The sequence below is a fragment of the Rhinopithecus bieti genome, unplaced genomic scaffold, assembly GCF_001698545.2.
Source record: "Rhinopithecus bieti isolate Rb0 unplaced genomic scaffold, ASM169854v2 scaffold_2572, whole genome shotgun sequence".
NCBI lineage: Eukaryota > Metazoa > Chordata > Mammalia > Primates > Cercopithecidae > Rhinopithecus > Rhinopithecus bieti.
This window is the reverse complement of record NW_016804595.1, coordinates 479,862-504,240: the sequence shown is the minus strand read 5'-3', so window position 1 is coordinate 504,240 and position 24,379 is coordinate 479,862. Positions and strand designations below refer to the sequence as shown.

The window sequence follows — 24,379 nt, the reverse complement described above, 5'->3', positions numbered from 1 at the left end:
GTGTCCTCCTCTCAGACTCAGTAGCCAAGGTTGTTAGCTGTCACGTAAATATTGCACCCAAGGTTACTTTGTTTGTTTTTTAAATGAAAACTCATGCTGACTTCCCAAGACCCAATAGGGTTTACCTTGAAATGAAACATGGCATAATGAAGATGGTGGCAGGTACTAAGAGTGCGGAGTAAATGTTAAATCCGTAAATGCACAAGTGGATTATGTAGTTCTGAAAGGGATGGTACAGAAGAAAATCAGATCAATTCTATGTAAGGCTAGTGAGATCCGAGTGAGGTAATGTAAACCCATGGCAAACAGGTAAGGCGCTGGTAGATAGAACCTTAGTTGTACTGCGTTAAAGTACAGGAGGTACTGGAGTCTCTGTGTGTGTCTGGAAGTATTTTAGAACTAGACTCAGTGAGCCAAAAAGGGGCTGTCTAAGTTCCAACAGGGAAGGCCTTGTTCCTTTGGATGGAGGCCAAGTGGGAGCCAAAGGAAATAGCTTATCATGATCCAGATGGCCCAAATAATGTGGACCAGCCAGAAAGTCAGGATGGCAAGGGGCAGGCTCAGGAAAGGGACTGGAGATACAAGTTATGCCAAGAAGTATCTAGGAGGAAGATGCTCACTCTTCCTGCATTTCTTCATTTAACAAATATTTATCAACATGTACTGTGTAGCAGGCACTGCTGTAGACACTGGGGATAAAGTAGCCAACAAAACAGATGAAAATCCCTGTCTTTGTGAAACTTACATTCCATCAAGTGAAGTAGACAATAACCAAATAAATAAGTAAATTGTATGGTACATTAGATCACAAAACTTGCTATAGAGAAAAATAAAGCAAGAAAAGAGGGATGGGAAATGCTGGGGTGCTGCGGTTTTAAATGCAATGACCACTATATTTAAGGGAAGAGGTGACATTTGAGCAAGCTCCTGAAAAGATTTCAGTGAGTTACATTCTTATGCTAAGGAAACTGAGCAAGTGAACTTGTACTCAGTGGTATACTTCAACTGTGTTTAGCATGTGTCTTGCTGTTTTAAAATTTCATTGCAGCAGCAAATAAATATGTGTGTGGAATGGAAAAGGAGAAGAGGGTGCCATGTTTGAACATGGGGTGTTTGGGAAAGGATAGACCTAAAAGGGATGGCGGGGAGATCCTCTCCTCCTTGATTGCTAGGAGAAAGCTATGCCAAGTGAAATCGAGGGTCACAGGCATGTGACAGCCTTTGCCATCATGTGACTTGACTCTATAGAAGCTGCTTTTGACATCATCAGTTGACAGTAGAATAATAGGTTTTATTTTGACAGCAGAAGATTACATAGTCAGGCTTTAATAAACACTCTTTAAGGCTTTATGTCTGGAAAGCTTAAATCTAATTCTTTGTGTCGTAGCACTAATGTTTTATGTTTATCTGTCTCCTGCAGCTTTGTAGGCAGCCAATCCCAGAGAGGCAGACAGGATGGCTAGTTCAGCCCGGGAGCACCTACTTTTCGTGCGGCGTCGAAATCCCCAGATGCGGTACACGCTGAGCCCAGAGAACCTCCAGAGCCTCGCCGCCCAGAGCTCCATGCCAGAGAACATGACCCTGCAGCGGGCCAACAGCGACACTGACCTGGTGACTTCTGAGAGCCGCTCCAGCTTAACTGCCAGCATGTACGAGTACACGCTGGGGCAAGCCCAGAATCTCATTATCTTCTGGGACATTAAAGAGGAGGTGGACCCCAGTGATTGGATTGGACTTTATCATATAGGTGAGTCAAATGGAATGGACTTGCATGTGACTCAGAGCATACAAGTTTCTAGTCTGACATTTTTACCATTCTATATTTTCTCCTGGAAAAAATTCAGACGCATATATACACACAGCAGATTCTGGGAATTTTTTTTCTTCTTTGGGAGGAAGGGATTCAACAGTACCTTTGCTTATATTATGAAGTTTGTGGTTACGTCTCTACCTAATTAAATGTCAGAACCTTCAGAACCTGTAGGTGTTACAGTATTTTCTATTAGGTCGATGCAGAAGTAATTGTACCAACAAAACTTCACATTTCTCTTGGTCAGCAGTCCCATTTTAGAAAGAGATATCTATTAACATTTACTAACATTTTTAAACTGATGAAAGAGACGTCTAGATTTAGATGACATATTTTAAAAGCTCTGTATTTTCTAAAATTTGAGTTTTGTTAAGAACTACTTGTAGCCTAAGATGTCTTTTTATTTTTAAATTTCATGACTCTGTCCTAGATCAGTTAGGGGAAGGAAGTGTCATGTTTTCCTGACAAATGACTTATAAATAATTGCTATTTGTTTTAGTAAAAGCAGTCCAGCTCTGTTTAGCTAATTTACGCTTATTGTTCTTAGTGAACTTATATTTGCAGAGTGAGCGATGAATGAGACATCCAAAAAGTACAAAGTCTGCCACATTGGAAAGCAAAAATCTAACCTACCAACTAAACAGAAAGAAAATTGAAATCCAACCCAATAATAAAATCTAACATTCTCCAAAGTTGGAGAACTTTTTCCTTGAATGAAGAAAATTGTCTCCAAAATTTAGCATCAGATATTAGGAAGCCATTGTTGCTTTCAATGTAAGTTGTAAGCCAAGCATCCCCCACCACCCTGCTGCCCCCCCCTTTTTTTTTTTTTAAATGGAAAATAAGAGGAAAAGAAAACCCATCTGTTTATGGCAGTGCTTCTTAGCCAGGGAAGATTTTGCCCCTAGAGGACATTCGGCAAGATTTGGAGACATTTTTGGTTGTCACAAGTGGGTAGGGGGATATGAGGCCAGGATGCTGTGAAACATCCAGCAAGGTACAGGACAGCCTCCTCCACAAAGAGTGATGTAGCCCCAGATGCCAATAGTACCACTGTTGAGAGGCCTTGTTTGAGGCAAAACAACACTTGCTGAAATTTTGTTAGAATGTTAAACCCACTGAAATTTATTTTTCTGTGGGATAAAGAATTTTATATTGACTGAAATAAAACATTTGGTTTGTATTCACTTATATAACTCTTAATGGTTAATCATGCTGGAAAACAAAAAATCCAAAATGTGCAAAACTTTAATGAATTATTATCTCTCTTTTTTTTTTTCTTATGGTAACCAAAAAAGGGGAAAAGTCTGCACAGCATTTTCCCTAAGTGTGTTTAAAATATAATCAAATTGAGGAAGATATACAATTTAAAAATTACATTTGTATTATTATGTTCACAAAAAATCTTACAGTTTTGATGGGACTTTAGAAGTAACCCTTTTGATTTGAATGTAATTTTACTCTTGCACTTCATATAACTTCTCTTTAGACTTTCTCATTTTTTCCCATTTTAGATTTTATTTTGTAATCTTAATAGAAGACTTAATATAAGACTACAAATACGAATACCAAAATGTGTTTTTAAAAATCCTTTTATAATATTTATTTGGGAAATAATCAATTTTACTTTCTCATATAAGGTGATTTATTTTGTGTATGAATAACTTAATCTTTAAAATGCTAGAATCACTTAAAAAATTGATTCCCATACATACACTTGCTATATTTCCCTGTTTAAATGTAATCAGGAAGGAACTAAGGAATTCCATCCACAGTGAATCTTATCTCCAAGTGACCAAAACCACAACATCTTGATGTTGTTATATTTTACTTTCTAGAGGAAAAAGTATAGGTCAGAGTCCTAAGTCTGGAATTAATCCAAGACTATCGCTAGGAAAGCAGAATTAGGAAATAAATCCCTTTGGAAAAGTGGTAACTCTTTATCAGCTTATTTCAAGAAGCTTCTGTGTCTTTCTCATGTAAGTTATCATTGTGTCTTTGTTCCCCTGTATGTTACATGTCTTTTTTCCCCTCCTTTGGCTGCTTTCAAGATTTTTCTCTTTATCTTGGTTTCCAGCAGTTTGTCTATGCTATACCTAGATGTGATTTTCTTTTTATTTATTTCAGTTGATATTCTCTGAGCTTCTTAAGTTAATGTTTTGATGAAATTTGGACAAATGTTGGCCATTATTTCTTCAAATTTTTTTTCTATTTTATTTTTTTCTTCTTTTCTGAGATGCCAGTTATGCATATGTTAAAATCATTTCATGTTGTTCTGCAAGGCCCCGAGGCGCTGGTTCATTTTCCTTCGACATCTTTTCTCTTTGATATTCAAATTTGATAATTTCTATTTCTCTATCTTCAAGTTCACCAACTTTGCCCTTTTTTTGTCTTCATTCTGTTGTCAATCCCACCCAATGGATTTTTAAACTTTGAGTTATTTGACTTTTCATTTCTAGAATATGCATTTCTCTTTTTCTACTTTCCATTTCTTATATGAGATTTCTTGTGTGTTAACTCATTCAGATCATATTTTTGTTCAGTTCTTCAAACTGAATTGAATATGGCTACTTTAAAGTTTCTGTCTTCTAATTTCAACATCTAGGCCATCTCAGGATGAGTTCCTATTGACTAGTTTTTTTTCATTGACCATGGTTCTTATGTTTTGGTTTCTTTGCATAGCTAGTACTTTTTGATTTTACACTGGATATTGAGAATTCTATGTGGTAGAAATTCTGAGTTCTGTGGAATACCTGTTTTTTTTTTTTTTTTCTAATAGGCAGATTTATTTCTTTGAACTTGTGTAGGTTTGATTTTTTACACTTTGTTAGACTGGATCTGCGGAAAGGCCGGTGTATTTTTCTACTATTTCTAACTTGGTGGAATTCATCCTCGGAGTTTGGTCTCCCCTATGGATTTTGTTAGGTCTTGCTTTTGGGCTGTGGTGAAATAAGTGTATGGTAGGTCTTATTCTAGTACACTGTGCTTATTCCTAAGCAGCAGCATTTCTGATGTCTTAGCTGGATGCCTGAAGTGCTAGCCAGGTCTTTCACTCTGGCTGAGCTGTAGCTCCAATGTTCACCAGCACTGCTTAACCTCTGGTCACTCTGTTGTCCTCTCAGCCCTGTAAGCTGCTCTCTATAAAGCCTTGGTCTTTTTTTTTCTGAGTATGTGCAGCCCAGACCTTGGCCAAAGATCTGTAGGGGATCCCCTTTGTGGACTTGTGGACTTCTGGCCCTCATCCTTCTAGAGCTCTTTTGTTTCCAGGACCCTGGCCTGGAGATTCTAGTACTGCAGTTGACCCAGACTCTGATCTCTGTATCCAAGCTCAGCAGAACTACTATGGACTCTAGCTTCTTACTATGGACTCTACACTCAGGAAATTGTCCACCATCTGAGATCTGGGTGATCATAGTGTCACCTTGTAAGTTTCTCTTTTCTCTGAGATTATAGTGTAATACCATCTGTTTTCCAATGTCTGAAAACCACTTCTACTTCTAATTGTATAGTTACGTACATTGGGAAGGCTAGTCTGGTGCTAATTACTTCATTCAGGTCTGAAGCTGAAGTTCCTGTATAATTTGATTTAGGATGGGAGATAAGAGGTCTCAGTTTTCCCCTCTAGCCTTTTCCAAAGAATGATGAATAAAATTGATTGCTTACATCTATGTTGTCACTTCTTACTGTATTTTCTAATAGATTTCTATCCCAGCAGGAAAGAGGGGTGAGGACCTGGCATCCCAGACCCCACAAGGGTCCATTTTCTGCCCCCTTCTCTCTGTAATCAGAACCCTGATTGGGTCAGTGGGGTGAGCACTAAGTCCTTAATCTCAGGGTAGGTAGGCCCTCCCCAGGCTCAGGAAAGGTCTAAACTTGTATGCTAATCCAACCATTGAGTAGTCTAGAAGTAGACATGTAACTCGGTTCTTGCCCATGAGATCTAATGGGAAAACTTTGGGGGAACTTTGCTTTCCAGTGAAAAACGAGAGTTTCATGAAGAGTCTTTTAAACTTCCTCTTCTATTGTCCTTGGAACTCTGGTGAAAAGATACGATGTCTTGAGCTGTTGCATCCATGTAGCAATCATGAGGCATCAATCAAGAGAATAAAAAGCTATGGATGGCAGAGCAGAAAATAGATCTTGGACTGGCACTCTGAAGTTCATGTTATATGTGGAAAAAAAATGTTCTTCTCTTTATTTAAGTCAGCAGCAGGCTTTCTTGTATCTGCAGTTGTTGCTAATAGAGCCACTGACACAGCTAGAAATATAAGAAAGGGAAAAGGGTAACAACTGCTTTTAAAGGCAAGATAAAGAGTGAGTGGGCTGCTTTGGTAGTTACTACTTCGTGGAGAGTGTTAAGGACTATTTTAATATCTGTGAAAGCCACCAGGTTGTTTTAAAAGAAGTAACAAAATTTTGATATAAAATTCTGAACACAGTAATTCCAAGCCATGTGGAAATTTTCAGTGCTTTAATAGGACCAATAATGTGATGGGAATAATCTTTCAAATGAGTACTTAGTAACATGAAAATGTGCAAAACAATTTTTTGGATGCTATTAAATGAAAGTAGGTAAAATGAAACATTTGGAGAGGAAGTGAAAGAAAAGAGGCAACACCATGCTAAATGGGAAAAGATTTTTGAGGTTCAGGTTAAGTCATAAATTTAATACTGTGTGGATACACAAGAACATGCATAGTAAATTCTCTCCTGGGCTCTGTGAAATAGATGTACTGAGAATCCAGATTTCATAACAATAGCATATATGTCAGATAGCTTAAGATTTCTATACCTTTTGGTAGGAAGCAGCCTCTCCCCTTCAGTTGTGTCCTGAGAAGCTTGACTGTTTCCTAGCAACTTCTAGTTTTAGTTATGGAACAGAGAGATGGTCTCTATAGAAATAAGTCCCAAAGGAGAAGGAATTTAGTGGAACATCAAGCTGATGAGGTGTGGTTTGTTGGCACACTCTGCATTTTGATTGTGTTTCTCTTGGCTTACATTTTCTTCCCCTCTAGAAGTGTGAGTTTTGTTTTTGTTTGGCTCATTGTGCAGAATGTTTTGAACTGTACAGCGCACTCCAGATGACTTGTAGCACTTCTTATCTGGAGGGAAAACATATGCATGTGAATCAGAAAAATAAATCTTTCTTTAGGCATTTTTAGGCAGTAAATAGGCCCTATTGGAAATACAAAGAAAAAAGTTGAAAATATCGAAGCATTATTTGAGGAGCCTTTGGTGTGAACACAGTTCTCAAAACATATGCTAATTATATTTCCTCCTTCCAGAAAGCCTCATATACATCCTGAGATTTCTAGAGATGATTTCAATGGAGTTATAACCCCAAACCTCCAAATTACAACAATTCCTGCCTTGCAGATGGTTGCGGAAATCACTAGGCTTAGAATTTATTGTTGGTCTCCAAAATTAGAATTGATTCCTTACAAATTTAACAGCGCTCCTTATTGCCTCCTCCTAAGTGCACCAAATAAAAAGAACCAAATGCTTGTCTTATACAAAGACACTTAGGTCATGCAACACAAACAGCTTTCCATGAAGAATCAAATGGAAACAGTTTAAAGAGGACGTAGATCATAGTAAATTTGTTTCAGGCTCACTGTCTAATTCCTCTTCACCTTTGGACCTATGCTTATTTTTTTGGCTGTTCAAAAGAAAAGCAAATACTCCAAAAGGCTTCGTTTGCCATTTCTCATTTGTAGGCAATTTCAGGTACTTAACAGAACTAGGAAAGTGCACATTAAGACAATTATTTATTTATTTATTTTGCATAATGAAAATATAAAAGTGTATACTATGCTATATACCAGTAGTTATTCTAAGTACTGGTCTGCAAACTGTTACTGATCTATGAACAGATAAGATGCTCCTTTCTAGAATGTAAATCAATATCTGATTCCTTCAATGAGAAAATGTTGCTATGAAAAAAAAAAATAATCTAAACTAAAGTTTCTTAATGTAAGCATTTCAGATTCTGGCTCAAGCTTCTTATATTGTCATGGACCGGTAACAAATAATTTACCAGCATTTCTTTGGACCACAATTTAACTAGACCTCTCAGTGTCTATGGATTGATTATGTCTTCAAAAATGAATGGCAGAACAACTGTATTTTGACTGTCAGTCTTAAAAAAGTATCCTGGTAATATATTTTGACATTTTTCATATTTCTTCACATTTGGACAATAAAATAAAGTAAGATTGCAATAGTGAACCAAGGCATTATGATCATGTATCTTAGAGCTTTAAGATCCCAAAGTTTAAGCTTATGTTTTGTAAATAAATAACTAAGGTCTAGAATGGTGATACCCTGCAACTTGGGGGAAGAATCAAAGCTGGAACTTCAGTGTCCTATGTCTCAGGTCTTCATTTTTCTTTCCTGTGTTTAGAGTTGTAGTCTGGTATTTCCCAGTTGTTAATTACTTGCTCACCACCTTCTTGATTTTTTGGCAGTTTTAGATGATTGGCTACAGTGTTAATATTTTTCTTAAAACCTTCTAATTGACAAAGGACCAGAATAGACACTTCTCAAAAGAAGACAAGCAAATGAACGACAGGTATATGAAAAAAAATCAACTTCACTAATCACCATTGAAATGCAAGTCAAAACCACAATGAGATGTCACCCCACACCTATTAGAATGGCTGTTACCAAAAAGACAAAAGATAACAAGTGTTGATGACATTTGGAGAGAAGGGAACCCTTACACACTGTTGGTGGGAATGTAAATTAGTACGGCCATTATGGAAAACAGTACAGGAATAACTCAGAGATAGTGTGGTTTTGGTTCCAGATTCCTATAATAAAGTTAATAGCAAATTAAAGCAAGTCACCCAAAGTTTTTTGGTTTCTCAGTACATGTAAAGGTTGTGTGTACACTATACTGTAATCTAAATATTAAGTGTACAATAGCACTAGGTCTTAAAAAAAACTGATGTATATTGCTTAATTTAAAAGTACTTTATCATTAAAAAATGCTAGTGATCATCTGAGCTTCAGTAAATTGTCATGTTTTTGCTGGTGCAGGGTCTTGCCTTCATGTTGATGGCTGCTGACTGATCAGGGTGGTGGTTGCTGAAGGTTGGGATAACTGCACAATGTCTTTAAATAAGACAGAGATGAAGTTTGCTACATTGACAGACTCTTCCTTTCACAAAAGATTTCTCTGTAGCATGAATGCTATTTGATAGCATTTTACCCACGGTAGAACTTTTTTTCAAAATTGTAATCAAACTTTTCAAACCCTGGTGCTACTTTCTCAACTCAGTTTATGGAATATTCTAATTTTTGTTGTTGTTGTTGTCATTTCAACAGTGTTCACAGCTTCTATATCAGGAGTAGATTTTATCTCAGGTAACCACTTTCTTTACTCACCCATAAGAAGGAACTCCTTGTCTATTCAAGTTTTATCATAAGATTGGAGCAACTCAGTTACATCTTCAGGCACCACTTCTAATTCTAATTCTCTTGCTATTTCTACCACATTTACAGTGACTTCCGTCACTGAAGTCTTGAACCCTTCAAAGTCATCCATGAGGGTTGGAATCAACTTCTTCCAGACTCCTGTTAATGGTGATGTTTTAGTCTACCCCATGAATTGTGAATGGCTTCTAGAATGGTGAATCCCTTCCAGAAGGCTTTTAATTTACTTTGTCCAGATTCATCAAAGAAATTACTATCTATGGCAGCTATAGCCTTAAGAAATGTATTGCATAAATAATAAGACTTGAAATTCAAAATTACTCCTTGGCCCATGGGCTACAGAAAGAGTGTTGTGTTAGCAGGCATGAAAAAAAAATTAATTTCCTTGTAAATCTTTATCAGACCTCTTAGGTGACTGTTTTTTTTTTTCCCCCAAGCAGTAGGTCTCAATAGTGGCCTTAAAATATTCAGTAAAATATTCAGTAAAAATATTCAGTAAATCTAAATGACAGAAGTGCTGTCATTTAGGCTTTGTTGTTCCATTTCTAGAGTGCCAACAGAGTGGATTCAGTATAATTTTTAAGGGCTCTAGGATTTCTGGAATGGTAAATGAGCATTGGCTTCAACTTAAAGTCACCAACTGTATGAGCCCCTAACAAGAGAGTCAGTCTGTTCTTTAAGCTTTACAGCCAGACATTGACATCTCCTCTAGCTATGAAAGTCCTAGATGGCACCTTCTTCCAATAGAAGGCTGTTTTGCCCACATTGAAAATCTGTTGTTTAGTGTAGCCACCTTAAGCAATTATCTTATCTAGATCTTCTGGATAACTTACTGCAACTTCTACATCAACACTTACTGTTTCACTTTGTACTTTTATGCTGTAGAGATGGCTTATTTCCTTAAACCTTACGAATCAACCTTTCCTAGCTTCCAACTTTTCTTCTGCAGCTTCCTTACCTCTCTCAGCCTTCACAGAATTGAATAGGGTTAGGGTCTTGCTCTGGATTAGGCTTGGTTTAAGGGAATATTTTGACTACTTTGATCTTCTCTCCAGACCCCTATAATTTTCTCCATGTCAATAATAAGGCTATTTCACTTTCTTATCATTCGTATGCACTCTGGAATAGCACTTTAAATGTCCTTCAAGAACATTTCCTTTGCTTTTACAACTTGGCTAACTGTTTGAAGCAAGAGGCCTAGCTTTTGGCCTGACTCAACTTTTGAGATACCTTCCTCACTGAGTTTCATCACTTTTAACTTTTGATTTTTTTTTTTTTTTTTTTTTTTTTTTTGAGACGGAGTCTCACTCTGTCACCCAGGCTGGAGTGCTGTGGCCAGATCTCAGCTCACTGCAAGCTCCGCCTCCCGGGTTCACGCCATTCTCCTGCCTCAGCCTCCCGGGTAGCTGGGACTACAGGCGCCCGCCACCTTGCCCGGCTAGTTTTTTGTATTTTTTAGTAGAGATGGGGTTTCACCGTGTTAGCCAGGATGGTCTCGATCTCCTGACCTCGTGATCCGCCCGTCTCGGCCTCCCAAAGTGCTGGGATTACAGGCTTGAGCCACCGCGCCCAGCCTTAACTTTTGATTTAAAGTGAGAGATGTGTGACTCTTCCTTTCATTTAAACACTTAGAGGCCATTGTAGGGTTATTAATTGGCCTAATTTCAATATTGTTGTGTCTCAGGAGATAGGACGGCTGAAGAGAGGGAGAAAGAGGATTGCTCGGTCAGTGGAACAGTCAGAACGCACACAATATTCATTTTGATTAAGTTTACAGTCTTACATGGGCGCAGTTCATGGTGCCTCAGAACAATTACAATATTATCATCAAAGATCACTGATCAGTGATCATCACAACAGGCATAATAATAATGAAAAAGCTTGAAATATTGCAAGAAATACCAAAATGTGACACAGAGATGTGAAGTGAGCATATGCTGTTGGAAAAAAAATGGCACCAACTTGCTCAGTGTGGGGTTGCCACACACTTTCTATTTGTAACAAAAACACATTGTGAAGTGCAATAAAGCAAAGCATCATAAAAAGAGTTTTCTATGTAGGCTCCTCAAAAAATTAAAAATATAAATACTATATGACCCAGCAATCCCACTTATGGGTATACATATCCAAAGGAAATGAAATCAGCATACAGAAGAGATATCTGGATTCCCATGTTTATTGCAGCAGTATTTACAATAGCCAAGATATGCCGTCAACCTAAGTGTCCATCAGTGGATGAATGGATAAGAAAAATGTGAGATACACGCACACGCGCGCACACACACACACACACACACACACACAATGGAATACTATGCATTCATTAAAAAAGAAGGAAGCCCTTTCATTTGTGACAACATAGATGAACCTAGAGGTATTCTGTGAAGTGAAGTAACTCGTTTGGTTAAAACAAAACAAACTGTCTACCCTGACAATGTTCTAAGCAATAGTGTTAGAGAAAGGTTTGCATTGTTAGGTATATTTCTTTCTGACATGCATTAACTGTTAAGGAATAACTTTTGTCAATGAACTACCCAGGACCGTCACACCAGCACACTTTGAGAAGCTCTGACGTTATCAGTTGTTGAGATCTCAGGTGCTACAGTTAGACACATTAGTAAATTCAATGAATGACTAGCTGAATGACCATGGGCAGATTATTTAACTTTTTAAACCTCAATTTCTCCATCTTTAAAAAAATGACTTAAGAAACCACCGACATGAGAATTAAGTGAGGTATTGCGTATAAAATGCTCGGCAAGGTGCTTGGGCAGATTGTAAGGTTATGATTATTATAAACTATCATTAATATTTTGGTAATTATTAATAATAATAAAATCATTTTACTGGTAGCCTGAAGCTACAGCACAAACTTAACCACTGAATGAATTCCCAAGAAGGGATTTCCAGTTTAAAGTGACACAATGGGCCACTTCTACTTAAGGAAAACAAAATTCATTTATTTGAAGCAGAGCTCTAGAAATTATGTAAGCACTTAAAATGTGAATGCTAAATAATACAGTATTTTAATTTGAGTATTATGTAGGTTCCAAATCAACAAGCTTTACAAGGCGATGGGAAATCAGCAATTTAATTTGAAATTCAATCAAATGGAACAAAGAATTAATGTATTAGGTACTTCATCTTCAGAATAGCTATCAGATACAGTTAAGAGTGGCTGATCCTAAGTTCTTTTGATTTTTTATCATGATTTCTGCCAAAGAAAAGTTGTTTTAGGTCATATCTTTAAAATGTTTAAATGCTCTTAGAAAATAAGAGATTTGAACATGAAATTGTATTTTTTGGAACAACTTAACTCTAAATTCTTGTCACCTAGTCAGATTATGCTGCAATAATTTACTAACCCTGCATCTTCAGGCCTTAACAGAACAAAGGATTATTTATTGCTAATGCTGCATGTCTAGTGTGGGTTGGCAAGGGGCTTGACTCATATTGTCACGTAGGGACTCAGGCTCATCACCTTCTTTATTTTTTCGTTTTTGGATTATTAAAGGCTCAACCATTTTATCATTATGCCATCTGGACACATGACCTCTTTGGGCAAGTGTCAGGGGAAGAGAGCGCTGGAAACTCTTATGCCAGCTCTTAAATGCGTAGGCACCAAAACCGCACATACCACTTCAGCTCACAGCTCATTGTTCAGCATTGTTAGCAAAATTCTGCCTAACTGCAAGGGGAGTGGGAAATGCATAGAAGTCTGGCTGTTCAGTGAGCAATCAGTGTCTCTGCCATAGTAGAATGTCTTGCTAACAATGTATCTAGTCTTCTTGCATGGTCACTGCAAGAATAGATATTAGGGGTTAGAAAGTATCATACTTTGGAATACACTTTGCAAGGTGTTCAAATACTGAATGAGCAGGCATACCCAGGGCCGTACCAAGGACAATGCATGACCATTGTGGATGAAAAATAGCTTAGTGGAATCTTAATTCATAGGATCACCTTGGTATCTCAGACTATCACGGATCTTCCTTTTAAAATGCGTGTGGAAGTTTTGCTCCACAGAGGAGTCCACATGTTCAAAATGGTTATGAAAGACTCCCCTGGATATTTGGTAGGTTTTCAAAAATTGCATAGGTTGGTGTAACCAAAGAAGCTTTAGTGTATTTTATGCCTTAACATATTGATTGCAAGCAATACTTGATACAGGCATTCTTCTCTCCATAGATTGAGATGATTCTAGAAACATTACCTTTGTTGTATTTTTATTGCCCCCCATGCTTATTTGTGTCACTTTTCATTAAAGGAGACTCATATAGCCGAATTCAGTAAATGTTAAATAATTGTAAATATTTTGTGGTTGAGTTAAGATAGCTTTTGCATGAGGTTTAGAAATTCTTTGTTCTGGTTGCAACTGTTACTAACTCACGAAATAATTGCTTACTACACTTACTAATTTTATCGTGTTTGTTATAATTAGCTTTTTATACTTTCTTAAGGACTAAATAGTGGGCACACCTATAAAGTTACTTATAATGCCATTATTGTATCTTGCTGCATTTCTTAAAGTCTGTTTTGTCTGTTATCAGTTGTTATATCAACTTCCTTTTGGTTGGTTTTTGCTTAGTGTATCTTTTCCCATCAATTTACTTTCAGCCATTCTTTGGTGTGCTCTAGATTTAACTGCTGTAAATCATGTAAAGCTTTATGATTTTTGATCTAATCTAAGTGAGCATCTTTTAAAATTGGTACATGTAGAGTTTTTTACAACTGCTTTTACTTTTGATATGTTTGGACTTATTTCAACATCTTATTTATTTTCTGTATATCATGCTTTTTCTTAGTTCCCCCCCCCCCGCCATTTTTATGCCCTCAATGGAAATGATGAGTTGTCTTTACTCCCACATCTCACGTTCTTCTTGAGCGTATTTGTTGGAATTTAAACATTCTAGTCTATTCTCTTAAAGGTTTATGCTTTCAATTTTTGACATGTGTAATTGAGTTAGCATATAATTAATCGGGATCTTTAAGTGCCTCAAACTGTACAAGAATTTTAGGATCTTTTCATCCCGATCACTTTCTTTCCCATCTTTTCTTTTATTGTTGACAACATTTAATTCCATCCTATTTTAAACCCCTTCTTCCACATTAGTCATTACTATTATTGTGTTTTTTTCATAGACACTTTCTATGTAACAAACCTCCATAACATAATGGCTGAAAACAGTAATCATTTGGATAAATAAACAATTTGAAGATGAAAAAAAAACCTGACTTATCTGAATCAGCAGCACCGGAGTCCACTGGGCTTCACTTTCTTATGGAACACAGACACATACAAAAAAAAGTTGCATTATAAAATAAATGGAAGCACATAGGTGAAGTTTACAATTTAACTTCAAATCCTTGTTGGTTTACCAAACCAAAGAATATCTTTTTTTTTTTCTTGATTAATGTAGGTTATGAGGAAAGATGTCAGATATATTCAAAATCTTCTCTTCATTTTCTCCAGTGGGTCTTCCCCTTAACAGGCTCTCATGTGTTCTCTATTTCATTTTGCACCAGCTATTTTTATCATTATTTGTAAAGTCAAGGCCTTAAACCAACCTTATGCTTGCAATCTTTGAGTTACAGTGGAGCTGTGATAACTATCAAAGTCATTATAATTTTTTCCGTCAATTGTTTCCCGCAATCTGGCTGACATTATTGTTGAATTGTTGAATAAATACAGACCTGCTTCACAATAGTGTGCAGTTCATACGGACTTCAGAGAAATTGCATTGAGCGACTCAGATTTTCAACCTGTTTTAAGTTTTAAAAACCAGAGTAACTCAGATTTAGTGGTGATGTTAAGGGATTTTCCACATTTTCATAGTTTGAGTTTTGTCCTTATTTTATTTCAATTACGAATTGCAAAACTCCAAATGTATGTTTATTGAGAAAGCATGATATTTCTCTTCCTTCATCAAAATGTGTAAAACAACAGTCAAATAGCATAAATGATCACATTTTCTCAGCTACTGTAATTCATAAAATCATTATGAGAACCACGATAATGCCTTATCTACGAACAAGCTGAAACTGGATAGAGTCTCCATTAAACTCAACATTGGGTAATAATACAGTGGCCCCGAGGATGGTTTTGGAGTGGGGGCACGGGACAGTAGTATTTGGCACTTGGAAGAGTTGCTGAACCATTCTGAGCCTCAGTTTCTTAATGTACCAACCTCATAAGATTGCACCAAAGGTGAAACAAGATAACATTTATAATTGTGATACGTGAGTAGCCAGGTAGCCACCCCACTACCCACATCCCCAGCAAACATTTGTTGAGAACCTACTGTGTGGCTGCCACTAGGCATTAGGATAAAACATGAATCAGCTCACACTAGGGTGAGATATAAGTAGGAAGGAAATAATTGTAATGTACTATGTTTAGAACAATATTACAAAGACCACAAGAGCACAGAGAAGGGGCAGTTTAATGCCTCAGATGGATTCAGAGATGGGAAGGGTATAGAAAGGGCTTTACCAAGAAGATGATATTTGGACTTAGTATGAAATTGAGATGTTTTTTGGTGTTCACACACAAGAAAGGTCATTCCAGGAGGTGGAAATTGTATGTGCATATGCCAGTCTTTTGTCCTGAAGGGCTTGCAGGTGTACTTGAAGAGAACACCTCCTGTTCCCTTCCCTTTTTCTGTCTAAATTCTGTGTATCTTTTAAGCGAGGAATCAGAAAATTCTGTCACCCACTCTGTGGGTAATCTACCTAACTATTCTGGGTAATCAGTCTGTTTTCCTACTCCCTTAGGTATTTTATAATATCACTGTCTCAGTGGTGATTACACTGTGTTATTTATAATTTGTCTTTCTCCATGCTTCTTCCTTCCATTGCACTCTTATAAGACTCCTTAACTGCATCTTGTTCATGTTGTAGGCTGAGCACCTTACCCAGCTCTCTGTGCTGCATCATCTGTGCAGATTCATTAATTCGTTCGAGAGTCAAATTATGGTATGAGTAAATACTTTTTTACTGAGGATGATTCCATATTATGTAGATTTCAACTAATGATTTTATTGAACAGAATATTTTTGGTATTCATTCATCCATTTGTTTAACAATGTTATAACTTTACTATGTACCAGGCTTCTGAAAGAAAAATTTAAATATCCTCTATATCCAGGATCACAGTTAATGAGTCATCGTTGCAGGTTTTTCCTAATTTTTTACAGTGTACCAGCCTTTTGTTTCCCATTTCCTTACCTATAGGATCTATCTTCAATATTGAAAGCATTTTATGTTTAAATAGAAATAACTTTTTCCTGAATTCAGTGTGTCTACTGCTTTGTACTCTCATTTTTTGGTCCTTTCTTATTCTCTTGTTTCTGAAAAATGTGCATCTGCTGCTCTAAGCAGTCATAGATGTTTTCCTGAAAGTTATAACTTCTTTGGCATGAAGAATATCTATTATATTTTTGACACTCTGAAATATGTACCAGTATATATGTGATACAGTTATTATACCTCTAGTACAAGCAAGTGCTGTTTTGAGATTATTGATGGATCAAGAAGTGATTATCCGGCTGGGCGCGGTGGTTCACACGTGTAATCCCAGCACTTTGGGAGGCCGAGGCGGACGGATCACGAGGTCAGGAGATCGAGACCATCCTGGCTAACATGGTGAAACCCCATCTCTACTAAAAATACAAAAAATTAGCCAGGTGTGGTGGCAGACGCCTGTAGTTCCAGCTACTCAGGAGGCTGGGGCAGGAGAATGGTGTGAACCCAGGAGGCGGAGCTTGCAGTGAGCCGAGACTGCGCCATTGCCCTCCAACCTGGGGGACAGAGTGAGACTCTGATTCAAAAAAAAAAAAAGAAGTGATCATCCTTTCCCTCTACGAAATTAAGTACTGCTTTTTTGGGGACTATATTTATAGCACTAAGCTATACTATTAGACTCAAATATGTTAATGAATGACTAACCTAAAAAATGTGAAATTTCCAACTGGGAATTTACATTAAATTAACTAACAGGATTCTAAATATTTAGTATGTATCTTTTAAGGCATCCAAATAAATGGTAGGTTTTTTTTTTTTTTTAAGTGTAAGTCTGTGGCATATTTTTGACATTGTAAAGCATTCACCATGAAAAGGAAAGCTTTAAGAATTCAGCGAACATCTAGAGGTTAAATTCTTGGTTTTGGGCCCCGTGACAGCCACTTTTTCTCTTTTCACTTTAACTGCCAAAAATCTGTCATTTCTGAGACATTTCAAGGAGATAAACAAGGAGAACTATGCTATGCACATGACCTGATGTAACTGCTGATTTGAGCAAGGTTACTGGTCAGCATATGTAAGGTAACTTGGAGTTTTCTGGTCCATCATGTGATTCATTTGCCTGAATGGAGTGCTATGAAACTAATAAAATTCTTGAGCCCAGAAGTTTGAGTCCAGCTTGGACAGCATAGCAAGAGCCTGTCTCTAAAAATTTTTTTTTACTTAAAGATAATTAGGATTATTACTTGTAAAATTCTTTCTAACTGCACCAACACTGCTAGGACAAGCAGCAACGTTGTCATCTTAGTGACATTATGTGAAGCTGTCTTTGGAACCTCCCGAATTCTACATTTTAAATAAGTTTCACTCAAATGTAAGGAAACAGTATTACTTATTTAAGGAAATTGAATGCTGGCAGTGAAGTATGATATTTTTCGTCATTTGGAATCATTAAAATATTACTTATCTGTTGAAGTGTATTTTAAAATGTAGAGCCATAAAGGTTTTTAATTTAGAAAGAAAATTCATGATCATTTACTCTACTGGTCTCGTTTTACAAATTAGAAGCTGAAGGCTTAGATGGATTAAGTAATGTGTACGTGGTTGTTCAGTAAAACAGCAGGGAAAAATATAGTGCTTACTAGGAATTTCCTTCATCGTGGAGGAGCTTCTTAAAAAGGAATTAGGTGCTAAAGCCACTTCCTGAAGGTGATTTTTTAGTAGAGCCAAAATTACCCATGAAAACTCCTTAGGAAAGCAATATGACTTACCACCAAATTCAATGGCAGATTTTTCTTCCCATTTTAGAACAGACTGCTGTCTCAGACTGAGTGCCAGAGAAGAAGTTAGCTTGTGTTTACGGGCTATTTTTATAAGAAAACAAACAAACAAATAATAACAACAAAGCCCTTGTCATCAAAAACTAAAATTCTCTGCAGCCTGGCGGGATACTTGGAAGAACTGCATATTTCACATTCCCTCTTGGGTCACGTGCAGGATTTGGAATTGTTCTCATGCTGCTTCAATTGTCCCCTTTGTCAGTCTCCCCTCTTGCACCCAGCAGGCTTGTGTGGTTACACTGAAATATGTTAAATGGGCATTTACTGGGCCTCCCACTGAACATGAATCTGATCCTCCAAGATTCAGTAGAATGTGATGATTCAGTTTCTTAGACGGAGGCTCATAAAGGTTTAATTTATAATTTTTTGCTAGTTTTTAATAGCACCATTTAAAATATCTCACCAATACTGTTTTGTAAAGCTGCCACAGTTTTCGGGTGACCTTTATGATCAACTACATAGAAATACTTTTCTTCTGTTATCTCTTATGTTTCCTTTTTAGTGCAGCACACCTTCCTTGGGATTTTAAATCCACAGGACTGAGTGCTTGCTTATATAAGCCGTAGGCATAGGACAGAGTGAGATGATCTAACATGATTGCATATAGTACAAACATTTCTTTGCCTTAAAATTTAAAACTTACTCATCTTTCTCTAAACTGTAACTGAGGTAATTTATTGTTTTCTAAAGGTCAATGTGACCAATGCAAGTATCTATAAGCTAAAATATTTCAACATAATTTCTTTAATATCTCTATTAAGAAAAGCTATCTCTATTAAGAAAAAGATATGAGGAAATAAAATTCAAATAGAAAATTCTTATTTTTATGAGAAATTACAACTAGAACCCCTTTATCCATACTATGTACTAAAACCATGCACTTGGAAATCAACAGTAACTCTTAAAAGTTAGATTACTAGACCTTTTGTTATTCTTCAGCCCCCAACACCCTTTGATACTGTTTTTTTGCCCCTTCTTTTCGAGACTTTTTTCTTCATTGGCTGTGACACTGTCCTGGATCTCCCAGTTTTCTGACCAATCCTTTCATTTTTACAGAAACTTGTTTCTTTCCTTACTCTCTAAATATTCTTCAGACTTTATTGTGGATTTCCTTCTTTTTAAGAGGCCAGTTTAAGCAGAAAGCTTCATCTCCAACCAAAGGTGCCTGGAGCTGTCTCTTATTGGCCCCTGAGAGCCCATTCTGCACGTCGTGCCCCGAAAGCACAGCTCTGCATTCAGTGCGTGCACGTTGGTAGCAGAAAGTCAGCTGTGATGACAGCATTTACACCACAGGAAGCAGCAAACACTACACATCAGGTCTTTCCCTCCCTCAGAGAGCCAGTGTCCCGGCATACCCCTATTGAATCCCACCTCTTGTCTAAAGCTCCCAGGATCATTTCTCTCCGAATATGCTACTCACTTCTCAAATTCAGTTTGTTCAAAACGAACAGACTGACAAGTGAAACCAGTTCTTGATTTCCCTGTTTTTGTTGGTAGAAATGCCATTTTTTTTCAGTCTCACAGGCTTGGAAACCTTGTACAAGATTTTGACTCCCTACTGCACTTTTAACATGCACATCCAGTCTCCTATCGAGGAATTTAAGTACCCCTGCTTCCCTTCAGTGTATGTGTATGTTTTTGACAAATGTAACAGGTTCCCCAGAACATAGACAATGGCCCCAGAGAAATCCCCTATGAAATCAACAACTCCTGTCTCACCTGGCAACCGGGTAAGGGTCATGAGAATGACTCTGGACCACCTCCTTCCCATGTTCTGCTTGGACAGTCAAGCATCTCACTTTGGATTTTGGGTGTAGTTGTCACCTTTCGCTTCAGGGCCTCAGCAGGGGTACTTCCTTCTACCTCAGGTCAAATAAATGATTGAGGCATGAAGGGAACTGCTCTAAGAGCTTCATGAGTGCTGTCCGTAGTGGACTGGTGTCCAACCCACACCTGATGACTCTCAAGGTGAGAGGCTGTAGCTGGAACTCAGAGTGCGAGGGGCTGTGTTGACCATAACCTGTACTGTTTGAGTTGTTGGGGCGAGAACACATGATTCTTGTGGACCAGGTGTGGGGTATGTGCCCACAACAGAGCTGATGTTGGGGCATTGTTACTCCTGCTGGAAAGGAGTCCCCAGGGGCTGATGTTACCCAGGGGCCACAGAGACCAGATGGAAGACCCTGGCAGAAAGAGGCAGTGTGTGCTCCTGAAGCCCAGTGTCTAGGGCTAGTGACCACCTCAGGGGAATTTGCAAGTGCGAGTCTCCAGAAGTGGGGCCTCTCTCTAGGACTCAGGAACGCCCCTTTGAGAGAAAGAGAGACACTCCACACTCACAGAATGTTGGCACCAGATCATGGCGATACCAGCTCAATCAGCCCTTCCCTGCCTCCTAAGCACAATTTAGTGCTTTGAAGTTAGAAGGGGAGAAGGTCCTAACACATACTGAGATTTGTTTGGCTTGATTTTTCAAGTTGGAAATGGAGATGTTACAGGAATGGAGGACAGGTAGGGTTTCAGTCTCAGATTCGAAGGTGAAATTGAGCTGACTCTGGCTGAGTAAAGTGGGATACAAAACAGTGCTGTTGGGGGAAATGTTGCCTTTCTCTGGTCTGTTGCTTCTAAGTCAAGCTAACTGACAGCTGTGCTCAAGTACCCTGGAGAGAACCACTTTTGAAGAAGTATTCATGTGGTGTGAGGCTCTGAACTATTTATGGAAAAGCAAAGCATTTCACTCAAAAGCAGCGAAGAAGAGAAAATCAGGGGACTGTCTTCTCAGTGCTTTTTGATGACTGTGTTGGTGGGGGTGCAGCTGAGTGCACAGGTGAGCTGCAGAGTAGTGATCACCAGTAACACACAACGAAGGCAGAACCTGCCTCAGTCCTTGAGGCTTGAAGCACGGGGTTAGGGAAATGAGGTCATCTGTCACTAAGAACAGCTTCCGCGTTCCTATAGAGACCAGCACCAGCCAACAGGCTAAGACAAGTGCGGGCTGTGTGGGCGAGCAGTGTAACTGTAGGAAACCTCAGAGAATACAGGGAGAGCTCCAAATTAGAGAGTGGAAAAGAGAGCAGAAAGAAGGGTTCAAGTTTTTCATCTGCTATCCATTTTATCCATGATAATATTTTATAGTACTTTTATATTGAGAGAACTCTTCTAATAACATTATCTCATAATTTTTTTTGAGACAGAGTCTGCTGGGCATGGTGGCTTACACCTGTAATCCCAGTACCTTGGGAGGCCAAGGCGGGTGGATCAGCTGAGGTCAGGAGTTTGAGACCAGCCTGGACAACATGTTGAAACCCTGTCTGTACTAGAAATACAAAAATTAGCCAGGCATGGTGGCGCGTGCCTGAGATCCCAGCTACTTGGGAGGCTGAGGCAGGAGAATTGCTTGAACCTGGGAGGCAGAGGTTGCAGTGAACCAAGATTGCACCACTGCACTCCAGCCTGAGCAATGGAGACTCCATCTCAACAAAAAAACAACAACAACAAAAAACAAAGACAGGGTCTTCCTCTGTCACCCAGGCTGGAGTGCAGTGGCACAATCATAGCTTACTGTTACCTCGTACTCCTGTGCTCAAGCGATCCTCCCACCCCAGCTTCCTGAGTGGCTGGGACTGCAGGCAGTGCACCACCATACCTGGCTAACTTTTTAATGTTTTTGTAGAGACAGGGTCTCTCTATGTTGCCCAGGCTAGTCTTGGACTCCTGGCCTCAAGTGATCCTCCAGGCTGGGCCTCCCAAAGTGCTTGGAGTACAGGAGTGAGCTATTATGCCCAGCTCTATTTCATATTATTTCGTATTTCATATAATTATTAGGGCAGCTCTCCACCTGATTAACTGTGCCACCTGATGGTGGGAACCAGAGGAGGAAGTTAATAGGTTAAGTTGCTTACCCATGACAGATGATGGTGACAGAATTTGGACCAAAGTTGTCTAATAATTTCCTAATTGGGAGGGCTCCTTCCAGCCTTTAGGGCTATGTTGAACTGGGGCAAAAGGATTTCAGATGATTCATGGGCAGTATTTTAAAATTTAATCGTAATGTATTTAGTTTTAAATTTGCCTTCTGTTTTGGCAGAGATACTGGTTTTCCATTAATGGTCTGAGGTAAACTCACATAAAAACAGCAAAGATGAAAAAGCATCAAGTAAATAGTAGCATCGAGATGTGGCAGTCATTGTAAAGGGGACCGTGAACATGAAATTTCGAAACCACTGCTCTAAAGGTTTCCTGGCCAAAACAAAGAGCTTATCATTTGATTACATTTCCTAAAGGGTGTTCTGAATGTGTCCTGTGACTAAGTCCTGACCTCAAAATGCGATGATAAACTCTTTGTGAATAAGGACTGTGCCTTCTGTAATCCAGGTGCTGTGTCCTGGCACCCCCCAAATTCGTATGTTGAAGCCCTAACCCCAGTACCTCAGAATGTGGTGTTATTTGGAGACAGCATCTTTACAGAGGTAAGCAAGTTAAATGATGTCATTAGGGTGGGCCTTAATTCAGTATGATGGTGGCCCTATGGAAAGGGGAAGCAGCATGTGACATGAAGACAGTCACCTGCACGCCAAGGAAAGAGGCTTCGAACAGATTTTCCCACACTGCTGGCAAAAGAAAACAACCCAGTCAATACCTTGATTTTGGACTTCTAGCCTCCAGAACTTTAAGACAATAACTTTCTGTTGTTAAAGCTACCCAGTTTGTGGTACTTTATCATGGCAGCCCTAGCACACTAATACAATAGGTTTGTGCATAAATTCTGGGGACATAAATAATGAACCTTAAACTGAATAGCAGGATCTTCCCATGTAATTTTTTTTTTTTTTTAAGACAGAGTCTTGCTCTGTCACCCAGGCTGCAGTGCACTGGTGCAATTTCGGCTCAAGTAGCTGGGACTACAGGCGTGTGCCACTACACCAGCTAGTTTTTGTAGAGATGGGGTTTCACCATGTTGACCAGGCTGGTCTGAAACTCTTGACCTCAAGTGATCTGCCCCCCTCGGCCTCCCAAAGTGCTAGGATCACAGGCGTGAGCCACCGCATCCAGGCTTCCCATGTAATTTTGATCCAAGTCACTCCAAGTTTTTAATTAAAAATGCCTCCTCTTAAGCTTTAAGGCCTTGTTGGCCAGCTTTTTCTTTCTTTGCATTTCCACAATGCTTCCCACTGCCCCAGTACTGCTATCTCCTAAGCTTGGGCACTTCCTAATGTGTCTTCTTTTACAAAATTACAGTGCCCTAGATGTCTGGACTTTGCCACTTGATTCATGTGGAAAGCCATCCTCCTTTGCACAAAGGCCTTTGTATTGAAACAGGATTGCTTTTTTAAACCTTAAATGCTTTGTGAGTTTTTTGTTTGTTTGTTCATTTAACTTCTGTGACCAGAAAATAATTGTTACCTTTAGAAGTGATAGCACCCACTGAAAAGGAAGAGCACTGCACCCTGGAACCTGGCCTTTAATTAAAAGATGCTGCTAGGCCAGGCATGGTGGCTCATGCCTATAATCCCAACACTTTGAGAAATGGAGGTGAGAGGATTGCTTTAGGCCAGGAGTTCAAAACCAGCCTGTATATCATAGGGAGACCTTGTCTGGACAAAACTAAAAATAAAAAAAAAATTAGCCATATGTGGTAGTGTGTACCTGTAGTCCCAGCTGCTCAGGAGACTGAGGCAGGAGGATCACTTAAGCCTGAGAGGTCAAGGCTGTAATGAGCTGTGGTCACACCACTGCACTCCAGCCTCAGCAACAGAGTGAGACCGCACCTCAAAAAAAAAAAAAAAAAAAAAAAAAAAAAAGCTCCTGTCTCTAGCTGAGCCACTGCCTGGAATGGCATTATGATCTCAGAATCTGCATGTATCTTGGCGTGGGCTGTTGTTATCACTGCTGTCCTTACACTATGTTGTTACATTTGTGAGTGTGCTGGCCTTCTACTGTGCCCTGTGGACTTCTTGACTTTACAGACTGGCCATGTTTGAATCATATTTGTATCAAGTTCAATACAAGTCCAATGAAAATGTGTTGAATAATGAACATTTTAGGAGAACTGAAG

At 38.6% G+C, this 24,379-nt stretch overlaps 1 protein-coding gene across 2 annotated transcripts in view; it reads left to right on the top strand.

Annotated features, from left to right (window-relative positions):
- The window catches only part of HECW2 (HECT, C2 and WW domain containing E3 ubiquitin protein ligase 2), a 404,117-nt gene that overhangs the window by 156,814 nt on the left and 222,924 nt on the right, over nt 1-24,379 (top strand). For both annotated transcript variants that reach the window (XM_017869298.1, XM_017869297.1), the window contains exon 2: nt 1,421-1,747. In XM_017869298.1, coding sequence (XP_017724787.1) covers nt 1,456-1,747 — 292 coding nt within the window. In that variant the 5' untranslated portion in view covers nt 1,421-1,455. The remainder of the gene's footprint in view (nt 1-1,420; nt 1,748-24,379) is intronic.